At 40.8% G+C, this 12,646-nt stretch overlaps 1 protein-coding gene across 7 annotated transcripts in view; it reads right to left on the bottom strand.

The window, feature by feature from the left end:
• Positions 1-12,646, bottom strand: part of LOC110983101 (leucine-rich repeat serine/threonine-protein kinase 2-like) — an 83,066-nt gene that overhangs the window by 4,514 nt on the left and 65,906 nt on the right. For 6 of the 7 annotated variants that reach the window (XM_087135839.1, XM_087135840.1, XM_087135835.1 and 3 more), the window contains 15 exons: positions 12,161-12,226; positions 11,225-11,392; positions 10,627-10,725; positions 10,219-10,347; positions 9,653-9,760; positions 9,218-9,322; positions 8,437-8,538; positions 7,809-7,925; positions 7,080-7,258; positions 6,054-6,132; positions 5,309-5,487; positions 4,710-4,841; positions 3,897-4,084; positions 3,668-3,745; positions 2,918-3,039 (listed from right to left, as the gene is read on the bottom strand). In XM_087135839.1, the coding sequence (XP_086991965.1) occupies positions 2,918-3,039; positions 3,668-3,745; positions 3,897-4,084; positions 4,710-4,841; positions 5,309-5,487; positions 6,054-6,132; positions 7,080-7,258; positions 7,809-7,925; positions 8,437-8,538; positions 9,218-9,322; positions 9,653-9,760; positions 10,219-10,347; positions 10,627-10,725; positions 11,225-11,392; positions 12,161-12,226 (1,851 nt within the window). Of the gene's footprint in view, positions 1-387; positions 3,040-3,667; positions 3,746-3,896; positions 4,085-4,709; positions 4,842-5,308; positions 5,488-6,053; positions 6,133-7,079; positions 7,259-7,808; positions 7,926-8,436; positions 8,539-9,217; positions 9,323-9,652; positions 9,761-10,218; positions 10,348-10,626; positions 10,726-11,224; positions 11,393-12,160; positions 12,227-12,646 lie in introns of those variants that run through there. The other variant, XM_087135836.1, reaches the window with a different exon arrangement.

A 12,646-nucleotide genomic window follows, 5' to 3' on the forward strand; every position in this document is an offset into this window, starting at 1 on the left:
CTACGAATCAAATGAACACAGAAAAAAATAATGTGGAAGTTTAATGAGCGAATGTAGTCGTTATCCAAGTCGTCAAAGTAACTTTTGACATCAGAAAACTCCCCCCCGCACTGCTGTGTTCAAGTTGAACTTTGTTTAAGGTCAAGTTAAAAACAAAACTGCTATTCAGGATGTAGTGTCAACCTTTCCCTAAATATTTGCTAAATCAGTACTTTGTGACAGAACTGATGAATCTGCCTATGAAAGTAACAGCAGAGGATAAGGAAACGGGGGTAGTCTAATGGACAGGCACAGGGTGACTTTGGGAATATAGCCGTAGACATGAGATTTACCCTCTCGTTCTCTCTTCGGTAAAATAACATCGAAGAAACCCTCACGGCGACCAAATTTCCTTTCAAAGCCATCAATTTCCACTTTTAATTCTACCCTCAAGGTGAAGAAAGGTGGAGAACCACAACAGACAGACACTACTACTGCCTAAGCTTCCACTAGGTGAGGGCTGACGTAGACAATTTCAAGACGAACCATTGATAAGGTAAGCAGAACTCAATCTCAAATTCCCACAATTGCTGAGCTAACTCGCTAGGTTCCACTTGCAGTCAATAAAGTTCATTCAAGGAACCATTACGCTAAGTGATCCAAGTGACAGGATTACCACCTATAACAATCTAGGCATCTACCGTCATTTAAAGGAAACATGTCCGGGATGAACAATGGGTTGTACTGGTTCCTTGCACAATGTAGGACAACTCTAAGGGGTATATGGTGATGGAGTGAGTTGCAATGACATCATACTTTCCCTAAAACCCTCACTGGTACCCCACCTTCGATGTTTTGCTGTGGCTATTCCAAGGCTTTTTCGAAATCCTGGCTTCGTCTCAACCTGTGCCTCACCTCCGTCCCCCTAATCAGTTTTAAATGTTTACGGTGAGAACCGAATGAATCTTTTCCAAACCTTGGCTTTGTATCAGAAAAACTGGTTGGAAGTTAAGCTGAGCTAACGTATTTTTATTCAAGGGATGAACTACAAAAAGTCTGAAGATAACGACGAGATTTGAAAAACTTGGCAAGGGGTAAGGCCATGAGTGTGGTACTTTTGCAGAAAAAAACGAATACCGTGCAATGACAAATCATTTCATTCAGACACTGCCTGACACCAAAGATGGCAGCCTACAAAGGATTGTGGGAGAAGTAATGTTTAGGGTAAAGCACCGTCATGCAATCACCACCGGATGTGCCACACTGACCTCTGACCTTATAAGAGCTCACATTATGATACATCAAAGGCTGATGAAAAGTCAGAGATGAGGAAAATGCAAGCATTACACTGAGGACTAACCATTCACTACAGGGAGGAAAACAAACAGGTCTTAACAAACAGGATGCATGATGAAGACAGATTGAATTTACAGAAGAAATTTACATCACACTCGAATTTCTGAAAATTCTGTGTTTCACAACTGTATCAGTTTACTTCACTTCTAGCTGCAAACAGTTACAGATTTTCCTCCCATTTTTTCAGTTTTAAAATATGCCACAAAAACAATTGAAGGAATTTGTGGGAAAACACAAGTACATCAAAGCACGATACATAGAAACAATTTACAACAAAGATTAGAGGTGTTTTTTTCAGCTAAATGCTGACGGAAGTTCTTGGTTTCTGGGAGAGGGATTTCAAAAAGTTTGTTTCGGCGAAAACAAGTGCATCTTCAACATCATATTACATCACCAATCAATGTATTCCATGAATGCAATATGATTTTTTTCCCACTTTTTTTTTTTAGCAAATCACCAATACAAACTAATCTTTCTTTGGACCAGTTCTAGAAAATATAATCAACAATGATGACTTAAATAAAGAGGGGAAGAATACAATTAAGTTTGTATGTAACATACATGCACCATTCACCCATCAAAGATATAACAGAGATATTCATGCACAACAATGAACATTATATACACAATATAATTCAAATATATACAGACTTGTGTCTAAATATATACATGCAGTATTTGGGGAAAATATCACCATTCTTAGATTCACAGTTGCAAAAGAAAAGCATGCAATGATTTTTATGTACATGATTTGAATGGAACCCATTTGAAAACCAAGCAGAAGTATACACAACGATGTAGATGGATTTCCAATGGACAGATGGTGCTCGGCTGAAAAAGTCAATTCCATGGATTTCTTAAATTCCTGATGAGAACATGCTAGGGAAAATTTAAGTTTTGAAGAGGTAAAAAATACTAACAGCATTGATTTGGTCTTCCAAATATACTCTTTTCATCGCATACTTCTCACAAAGATTGCTGTTCACTGATGTACAAATCTCCAAATTTAAAACTTATTCAATCTCTGTTTTATGCCAAACAGGCATGCAACTTGGACTTTGACAAAAACAAGGAATTTCCCATCTTTACAAGACTTTGTGCAGTGTGTTCAATTTTCAATGGCACAAGTGTAAAGTGAAAAACAAGGAAATTAGCTGATCTGAGGAAAAGTTGCATGCCTGCTCAAAACGTCTTTTAAGATATAATTCAAGTAGAATATTTATTTTTGAGGGAGTGATGCTGTGAAGCATTAACATATGAACTTTAAGCACAGCTGCCATCTTGGACTAGTTTCCTGAGTACATACATGTAGTACCTATACATATAGACACAGCTGCAAATAAGACAAGCACCAGCCTGATAAAAATTCCAACACGAGATGGCTGCTATGTGACATAAGCAAATATCTACAAAGAATGTTTTCAAGCATGCAAACATCTATCACAATGACAAACATCGCATGGACGCGTGGATGTTTTTGTCAAAGGCAGGATGGAGGGGTGGCTGATCAGCGTTTGACATGGGGGAACACGACGGCGGGTTTCAGGTGGAAAGCATGACTGGTACGAATCAAAGCTTGCACCTTGTGCCAGGATTTCATGGCCTGGGACTCGGTCTGGCGACGCCTCTCCATGTCTGACTGGAGGTAGCGAACCTGGGACTTGAGGTCAGCATCCCACACCAGGACGTGAGTGTACTGGGTGTCTGTGTTTAAAGAAAGACAGTGAGTCAGTGTGAGATATCGGCCAACGCATGATGTGGCATGGGACAATGTTGACATGCAACTATGGTCAAAATAATTACATTGTCAGAACAAATTTGAAACTTACTTTTCATCGACAAAGTATTATTTTCACAGAACCCAAGCTTTACAGGCCTAATTCTCATTTTTGACATGCCGACAGTCCAATTTAAAATTTGATAACTTCCCCTTGGAATACTCAATTTTCAAAACTCAAAAACAAAGCAGCATTTGAAATTATGAGTTCCATACCACTACAATAACTTAACAATGACTTCTTGCCGAAATGTATCTCATCTTGATATACCTCATTGCTTTAACATATTAGTGTCTTGGGTCCAATACACTAACACAAGGAATGCAGTTTAATAACAAGAGACAGATATAAGATAATATGTTTTTTACTCTGCTCTGAGGATTTAAGAGTGCCAGGTGTTTGATGTCAAAAACAAAACGAAGAATGTATTTTTGATATGAAATATGCAAAATTGTTTGAGGGTCATAGAAAGCAGAGAAGACCAGGAATGAAGTTTAACATGAGAGTAGAGCTAACAGATTTTGCTGTTAAAATGATTTCAACATTTGTTCTACCTGTGTGTTCTGGGACAGGTGGCCTTCGAACAAAGCCCGATCCAGATGTCACTATGACAGCATTGAACTTCATCAGTCCTGTTGAAAGAAAAATAGAAGATCCATGTCACTTTCGATGCTTCATTTGATTAGGTTTGTCAACGTCAAAATATGAGGAACTTTATATGATAAAAGTGTCTATGATTATTCAGGGATGGCCTACGACAGTGCGGCTATCAACCCTACTGACCATGTCCCTTGACAGCTACCATCGCTCTCAGGTTGGACGTATATCGTTTGCTGATGGACACCAGCTGGTGGGTGTTGGTGTCGATGAGGATCAGGTGACCGCCGGCGGTGCCTACCCACAATGCAACACGAGGCTGGAGAAGCAACGACTTGATGTAGCAGTTGGAGGGCTCGGCCGCATCTTCCTTGCTGTGGGCACGGAAATGAAAGATGACACAATGATGATGGTGCAACTCTGGAGGGAGTGTGTTCACGTTGAGTTCTATTAATTTTCTTGATCTGGGATGGCACCCAAGTGAACTGACCTTTGCACTGGCTATTTTGCTTCACCCCTCAACTTTTTTTGCGCAATATTTTTGTTATTTCTGCACTTTATTCGGAAATGCATAATGATCAGAATGGAGTTGGGCTACATAAGCACTTGATTATTTGTCATTCTTTATACACATTTTCCTTGAAATTTTAAACAGGACATTTCCTTCATCATCGTCCCTCGTTAGAATTATTTCAGAGGTTCAAAACTGCTGTTTTGCGCTGTTGAGAAACTGAAGTGAGGTTTCATCGACAGAAAAAATAGATAAATTACAGGCCCATAGCACATTCTAAAAATGAATGAAGCAATGATTTTAAATTGCCTATCGAAAAGAGTTTTCTATTCAACCAACTCAATGAAATAATATTCATGAAATGAAAGAATATACCTTTGCTTCTGTGCCAATGAATGTGTCCCAAAGAAATTGGCCTACGATACTTATGTGGCTGGATTCAGTGACCCAATCCCATCCCTTCAAAGCAAGCTATGCAGCCCACAAACCTGATGAACTCAGCCACGTTGATGGTGTGGGTCATCTTGCGTCGGCTGACATCCCAGACCTCAATGATGGAGCTGTTTCTTCGACATAGCCAGATGGCCTTATCCACGGCCATGCACTTCACCATGGCCGGTCTAGAGACGGAACGATAACTTCCACAATAAACTACGATAAATGCCAACTGGTAATTAGATGAAAAATTGAAAACTACTGGATGCAACGACTGTTGCTCATATTTTGTGAGGAAAAAGTAGATATGTCTCGCTTTAGGGTGAGCAGGCATTTTGTTTATGAAAACATTTTACATAGTTATATTTGGAAGCAACATCGTAAGAATTCAGCCGTTACTGGTGGTCACATGGCCAGTTTTTGTTACCGAAAGTTTTGTTTGTAATAAGTAACTTCAAACAAACGCCAAGAATACTGCTGAAGAAAAGGACTAACAAGAAAATTCCTTGATCCTGCAAGTGAAGAGTGAGACTCAAGCTAAATCTGAATTGGGCATTTTTATGACTACGGCTTAGGTTTTTTTTAGTGATGGGCCACTGCAGATAGCCATAGCCGCAGACAGTTGATGCCCTTTAACTGGACGTGGCTTTACCTCTCTTCTTGGTCCGGTTCCAGCACTGTGGAAGTGTCCGACTCCAGATTGTAGATGTTTAGACTGATGACCTTGGAGCTGTAGGCCAGCCAGATCTTGTTACGAGTCAGGGTGATAGACTTGATGGGTTCATCCCTGGACCCTATGTGAAGCATCTTGTCAGGTTGGCAATCCTTATCCTTGGGTCAAAAGTAAGTTTAAGAGGAAAGAAATCCACAAAATAAAATAAAACTGAACAGGTACCTAACAATTTGTCAGTGGATGTAAATGGTACTATTTACATTAAAAGCCACAAGTCCTAGATATGACATGTAAAGGTGTAAATCAGGGGTGAGACCGGAAGACAGTAAAATATCCCTGAAATAATCACCGGAGGTTTGAGGGCTTCACAGCAGCAGAGGGTCGCTTTGTGGTTGCCCACGAGACATGCCTTAAAATACCCATTTCTCGTGTTCTATATCTAAACTTTCATACATTAAACCTTAATGGCTAACTCAGGATTTTTCAGATTTTTATTAGAGACTGTTTGAAAAATCCTGATGAAAAACAACATCCCGAAACCAGGAAAAATCCAGACAAATCTCTCGCCTGGTCAAGTTTTTAATTTCATTATATAGCTCAAAACCCCCCCATGACTGCTTGAATATTTTTGGCAATAGGATGAACATAATGCAGACAAAAAGGATTACGGCACAGTTCAACAGCTCCTTCTGTTTCTTTCTTGCTTTTGTTACTAAGTACTCACGCTCTGTAGTCTGTTCGCCTTGTAGATAGCCAGTCTTCCGTTGGCCAGTCCAGCGAAGAGAAGGCTGGCCTCTTGGTCCCTGGGAAAGAAAATTTGAGTCATTTTTATAAATTTATCTTTCTATGAACTTGGAAACGATGCGGCACATGGTTTGTCCTCTCCTCCCTCAACCCAACTTGCCACCCATGTGCTCATCAGACGTGGAGCTCTAAAGCTCTGATGAAGAGCCCACATGGCAGAGGTAATGTAATTGAGGTGAAGGAGTTGACTGCCTGATGTGAACCGATGGGCAACTCCATGCAAACGTGCAATTTTGGTAACGCTGTTGTCCACCTCATTTTATAGGTAATTCTAAAAGAAAAGAGGTTTGAAGTGGAAATAATAAGTCGGACCATTTTCTTTAATTCCACTGCTATTTTTCTGTGACACGTCCTTTTGTTTCTAAATTACACCTGATATTGAGGTCGAGTATAGCGTGACCAAATTTGCACTGCCTTGTGTGGAATAGACCTCAATCATGCATGGGCAGCCATTCTGCCTTTCTACCATTCAAAGCAATGCAATGAAACTGAGGCTGGAAGAAAAGACAGTCTGTTCCCTTTTATCAATATGTGAAGTTGTATTTCTATTGCCAAAGGGACTACAGGGATTAAGACAAATATGGCTGCACCATGATAAAGGTCTACTGCCCGATCACAAGAAGCAACAATGCACTTATCTGAACCCCACTGTTGGCAGATTACTGTTTTAAGCAACATCTGAACTGAGTTGGGACTTTTGGATGTCCCCACATCAGTTTTGGTCCCCACACTGACTATCAACAAGCACCTGTGTGGTCCTCAGATCCCAGGGCCAATATGTGTAGGCTGGTGATATTGTGCTTTACCAGCTCACAGATGTCCTGACAATACAGAGCTTTCTAATGTCATACCATTGGAGAGCAAATGACATATTTATAACGGGACAGCGTCTGCATGATGACATCAATATGTCAGCTCAATGATTGATTTGGACTTCAAATCTTACCGTTTCCAGTAGGCCAGGCAGACCACGGCATCGCCCAGTTTGGGCAGAGTGTGCTTCAGTCGGTATGGAGAGCTGGACAGGTCACAAACGCACAGCTCGCCGCACTGGGTGCCAATGACCATGGCATATTCACCAATGGCGGTCATGCACAACGCTCGTCCCTTGTGTAACATCATACCCTGAAAAACACAAGCGAGACGTTAGACTTCAAGAAAGAGCACCGGCGAACAAGTACTAGCAACAGAAATAAGCTGTTCATCTGTATACTGTGCCTTGTTAAATATATCTTGGCACCTTGAATGAATCTGTCTGAAGTGCGCTCAAAATACCCAATGAACTGTGCTTAATATACTAAAATGATCTGTTCCCCAAATACCCAAATGAACTCATGTGCTCCAAATATTTAAACGAATGTGCTCAAAATACCACAAGGAACTGCGCTCAAAATACCCAAATACCAACAAGCTTCAGAGGACTTCCACTGTAGGCGACAATTATGTGACAATGGCAAGTGCACTGGTTCCAGACAGATACCGAAATGTGAAAAAACATTATGGAGTCAAGATTACGATCATTGTAAGGTTTGGACCATGACACCATTGTAGTTGTCTTTAAGAGTTCAAACTTGGAGTCCTTTAAGGTTGAGCGGTTGTAGACACGTCACAGTCATAGAGTTTTCTTCAAGAGGGGAAGGACTGAGGAGAGGGGTTGATGGGGCATTGTCAGTACCTGTATGGAGTTCTCAGGGTCGATGTTCAGAGGCTGTATCCACGACACCATGGTGGCCTTCCTGTCACCTCCGGCCAGCCACACCTCTTGGCATTCCACTCCCTCCGACCGGTAGAACTGAACAGGTAGAAAAACAGAGGGAAATCAGTCAACAAACCCTGGCTGATTCAGATAATAAACAAGCAGATTTCTTAGGGCTAAGCCACAAGAGGCAAGTTTCGCAGCAACTTGGTGTTGACTGGATGAACTATGAGCTAGGAGAACCATGACATAGAACCAAGTGCGCTTTTACAACAGTGGAGGGAAACTTCTTATATTACACAAGGCTGAAGTCTACCGTTCAATATCTCCTTGAACAACGCCCGAAATCCTCCTTCCCATCCAAAGTGTGCCGCAAACACCAAGCTAGCCAAATTTTGGATGGTTCTAAGGAAACGTACATAATGCATAAGGCAGAAAAATCTGGCATACCAAAACAGGATGCATTAAAGACTTGAAACAGATAAAGATAGACTGTCACCTTAATAGACAAAAATATTTCAGGAAGAATATCTTTGATCGTTAGTTAATTTTGAGTTTCTCTTGTTGATATCTAAGGTTGATCGCTGCCTCACATCCATAACCTTACCCTGACTGCCATGCACTCTACGCAGACATCCATGAGTAGTGGATACTCCCTCTTGAGGCAGAGTAACTCGGCTGAGTTCAACCACTTGAACACTTGCTCAGACTGGAGATGCAGAAGAGAAAACCATAGAATATTTTATTGCAACTGTGTTCCTTCTCGCTCTTCAAGCGTGCATTGGAATTGCTCTGTGAAATTTCCGGGGCTGTCCGGGCACTAACAGCAAACTGCTGGGTGCACTGTCCCAGTTCCAGTGTGTTTGTTCTTGGTATAGCTAATGAATTGACTGTCGCAATGGTTGCAAAGTGCATTGAAAGACTTCATCCCCCCCAAAAAAGATTTCTAAGCAAGAAGCACGTGTCAGCGTTAGCCGCAAATCAAAACTTGGGTTCTTAAGTTGAAACTTAAACACTACCTGTGTGAACTGAACAATACCTCAATCAAATAGAGACATAAGTCCATTGGATACGGATAGAGAAACATAAAAAAACCATGCAGACAAAATGAATACAAATCTCACCCAAGAGTTCTTTCCATCAGTTGATATTGTCACGCTAAGCACAATAAAACAATCCTAATTCCTGCTAACTGTATATTCAGATGCTCACAAAAAGTTCTAGTAGAAATTTGGCCATGAATTACAGGTAAAGAATGAAAGACGTGATTTTGTTCCTGCACAAGGTAATTGATTCTGGCAGGGGAAAAAACTGAGCTTAGCTGCTACCTTTATGATTAACTGTAATTCAGTAACTATGTGAGTTAGAGAGGCTTAGCAACAACTCACCGTAGGTCGGTGCTGTGGCACATGCTCCAGGCAATAGTCAATGAGTTCCTGAAGGTCTGGCCAGGGGGGTACACCGCTGTAAGTCAGAGGTAGCAACTGGCGACCCTGGGGAGATTGAGAACCATACAACTATCAGTCAACTGTGGACCAATCAGTGCGCGTGGTCATCATTCACTGAGGCAAGCATCTATTAACGGCAGAGGCAACGTGCCATCTAGCGCACGATGACGAACACTCCACTGATGACAGAAACCTTGAACCAACATCAATGTGCGAAATAAACAGACCGTGTTGATTTTTCGAACAAATAAGCCGTAAGTTTTCTACGACAAAATTCTTCTTTAAATTCACCCTAGCTGTAAACGTTGACCATAAATTTGTACATGATGACACAGTAGGTTGCTATGACGATGAAATGATCATAATGGAGTCTACCTTCATCACGGCTTCGTCCAGCTCAGCTCTGAATTCTAATTCCTCAAAGGGCTTGTGTCCTCCAGTGACCATCTCGTACAGAAGAATGCCGAAGGAGTAGATGTCCACCTTGGCGTCAACAAAAGAAAATGCACGAACAAAATCAATGGTGATCAATCACGGAACACTGAGTGCCAGTGTTGTAGTTGACTGCATACTAGTCCATCACAAGTCACTCGGTCTTAAGCCAAGCCACAAGCTACTCAAAGGAATTGTGACAAATACTCTCCAATATCATCGTTCACCCAGTTACTTTAGACTAGTTTGGCAATGAGATTTTCTGACAGGACTTGTAACAGACTCAACATCATCCCTACTCTGTCCAGTAACTTTCTGCACCCACGCAGGGAATACAATTATGCATGAAATTAGCAAGCATTTCCTGCTATTTGTGGTTTTCAGATGATGTCTGGAAACATCCTAGATGGAAATGGCCTGACTTCTTTCCTGCCATTACATTTACACAAGTTACAAAGGTGACTATGCCTTGGCAATGATAGAATCGTAAGAGACGTTGAGTGCTGTACCTCTGTGTTGTAAGTAGACAACCCTCGAATGACCTCCGGCGCTCGATAGCCTGGGGTTCCCTCTGGTGCTCTGAGACCGTATGGCGTAGCAAACTTGGAGATGCCATAATCAGCTATCTTGGCATTATGCTATAAACAATGTAATATGCATTAACTATAAAAGTTTACAGAAACCATCATTACAAGAAAAGAAATGGACTAATTTCTGTTAAAATACAAAAAAAGGCTAATTTTAAGTTTCAAACACAAGAGGGGTGAAAGGTTATCAAACAAAGAACTATGTTTAGCAACAGACATTTTTGTTGACCATGATATCAGCTAAGATTTAACCGTGGGCGGTACTTTTCACGTTTTCATTTTGGTCAAGCTAACAGCAACGTTATTCATGGGTCAAAAGTCAACACTAACCAGCGTCCCAAGTGACAGGGAGAAGATCAGGATATTGTCTGGTTTCAGGTCTCGGTAAACAATGCGATGCTCATGAAGAAACATCAATCCCTCCGCCACCTGTCAAAAAAAAAGTTGACTTCAATTTTTTCTGAAGGAATCCTGGCTAGAAGTAATGATGGATTTTCAAGTAAATTTTCACAAACACGCTTGTGGTAAGCACCTTAGCACACATACAAACAAATATGTTAATCATCCCAAAGTTTGACACCAAATTTTGCCTGGGAAATGAGCCTAACTCAAATGGAATGGATTTTTCACATTCAATCCTTGGTTTAAAATTTTCCTGATCTCGATATCCATCTCATGTCCAACTGCAGCAAAATGCCTATTACAGAAAGAATCTGATTTGGTTTCAAAGAATAACAAATTGATACATTCCTTTAAATGCAAAATTTGAAAAGTCTTGCAGGTAAGATAAAAACTGATTCTAAAATCAATCCTGCAAGTCTAGAACTGTATCATTGAATGCAACTTTTTGCATACGCACTCGTTTGGTATCTTACATGAATGATTTGAGCTGAGTGAGGCAATGATACAGACCACTATATGTACATACCTGCAAGGCAATACGGTGCTGTAGACTCCTACTGGTCAATTTCTTATTGCGCAATACCGATGCCAACGACCCAAGCTGGGCCAATTCAATGACAAGAACCCTGGGGTTCAAACCAACGCCTTCCATGGAGACTAGGCTAGGGTGCTGCAGCTGCCTCAAGATGGTAACCTGGATGGGGCAGAGTTTTCATATAGCAAGATATGGTAAGTCCCGTAGTCGTGCAGTCCGTACTTCATTGGCAAGTGCTCATAACCGATTCACAGCTAATTATCAGTCTTCAAAGACAGTCACAAGTCCCACAGTCTCCATGTATTTAGCTGTTCATAAGGGAAGTGTAACAGACATCCCCTTTTATGACTGTTGACGCACTGTGTACTAACAGTGAAAGGACTTGTGGCTGAACTTGAGATGACTCGTAAAGAACACTGAAGTACTAAGGAAGTACTCTTTTATAATGCTGTGTTAAGGCTATGAATTAAAAAAGAGATCTCCATCTAGCAGCTGGTTCAATGTGGGCCTGCTGATGGACAAAGCCCTCTATTCAGGGCATACCACAGCCCCGCAGTCACGGTCAAAAGAACGGCGCGAAGGGGTTAAGATTGACTTGTGGTATGACTATGCCGTTGAATAAAAAAATGGGCAATTTATGGGAATGAAGGAAAACTGTGCCTTACACAGGTTGGAATTTTAGCTAAACCCAAGCCATTCTCTAAAGACAACAACACAACTCTATCCTATAAAGACTAGGAAACATGAACTGGATTGAGCAAATATTTAACCAACCAAAGCTGTGAAAATTATGACCTTGATGGACTATGAAATAAGGTTCCCTTGTTTCCTTCAATCAGTGCTTCAATTTCAATTGAATTTTGCAGCTAGAAAGTACAGAGAAATGTCAAGCAAGATGAGTGTGGTGTGAGAATGTGGAGGACTCACTTCTTGTCTGAGAAGTCGATGAGGATGGACATCTGGGCTCATCCCAAACATCTTGACTGCGACGTACTGGATGAAACATAAAAAAAAAATAAACATTAGCTGGCATTTTGGAGAAATTGACAACTGCCACTATGGGCTGGTGTAGCATTCTGACGGCAGCAGAAAAGAATACTAACCTCATCAAAAATAAATTTTGAATTTTATTTAGGTTTGTAATGCTTTTACCGTGAATGAAATAAACAAAATTTTTCTTATTGTACTTAAAATTACCCAAAACGTATTTAATGTGAACTGAGTGGCATTTTGAGTGGGACAGACTTTTCACAGCTTATAAAAGAGTTTATGCAATAAATGTGGGGTGTGTCATAGGTGTATAATTGGAGAAATAAATTTCAATTTCTGGCCTGCAATTCAACATAGGCTTCATGTGAAATCGAGGGTACTCTTAACAAGAGCAATTTCAAATAAAAAAAAAATTGAAAAAAG

Source organism: Acanthaster planci, linkage group LG04 (assembly GCF_054643075.1).
Source record: "Acanthaster planci isolate LZ-2023a linkage group LG04, COTS_SCS, whole genome shotgun sequence".
NCBI lineage: Eukaryota > Metazoa > Echinodermata > Asteroidea > Valvatida > Acanthasteridae > Acanthaster > Acanthaster planci.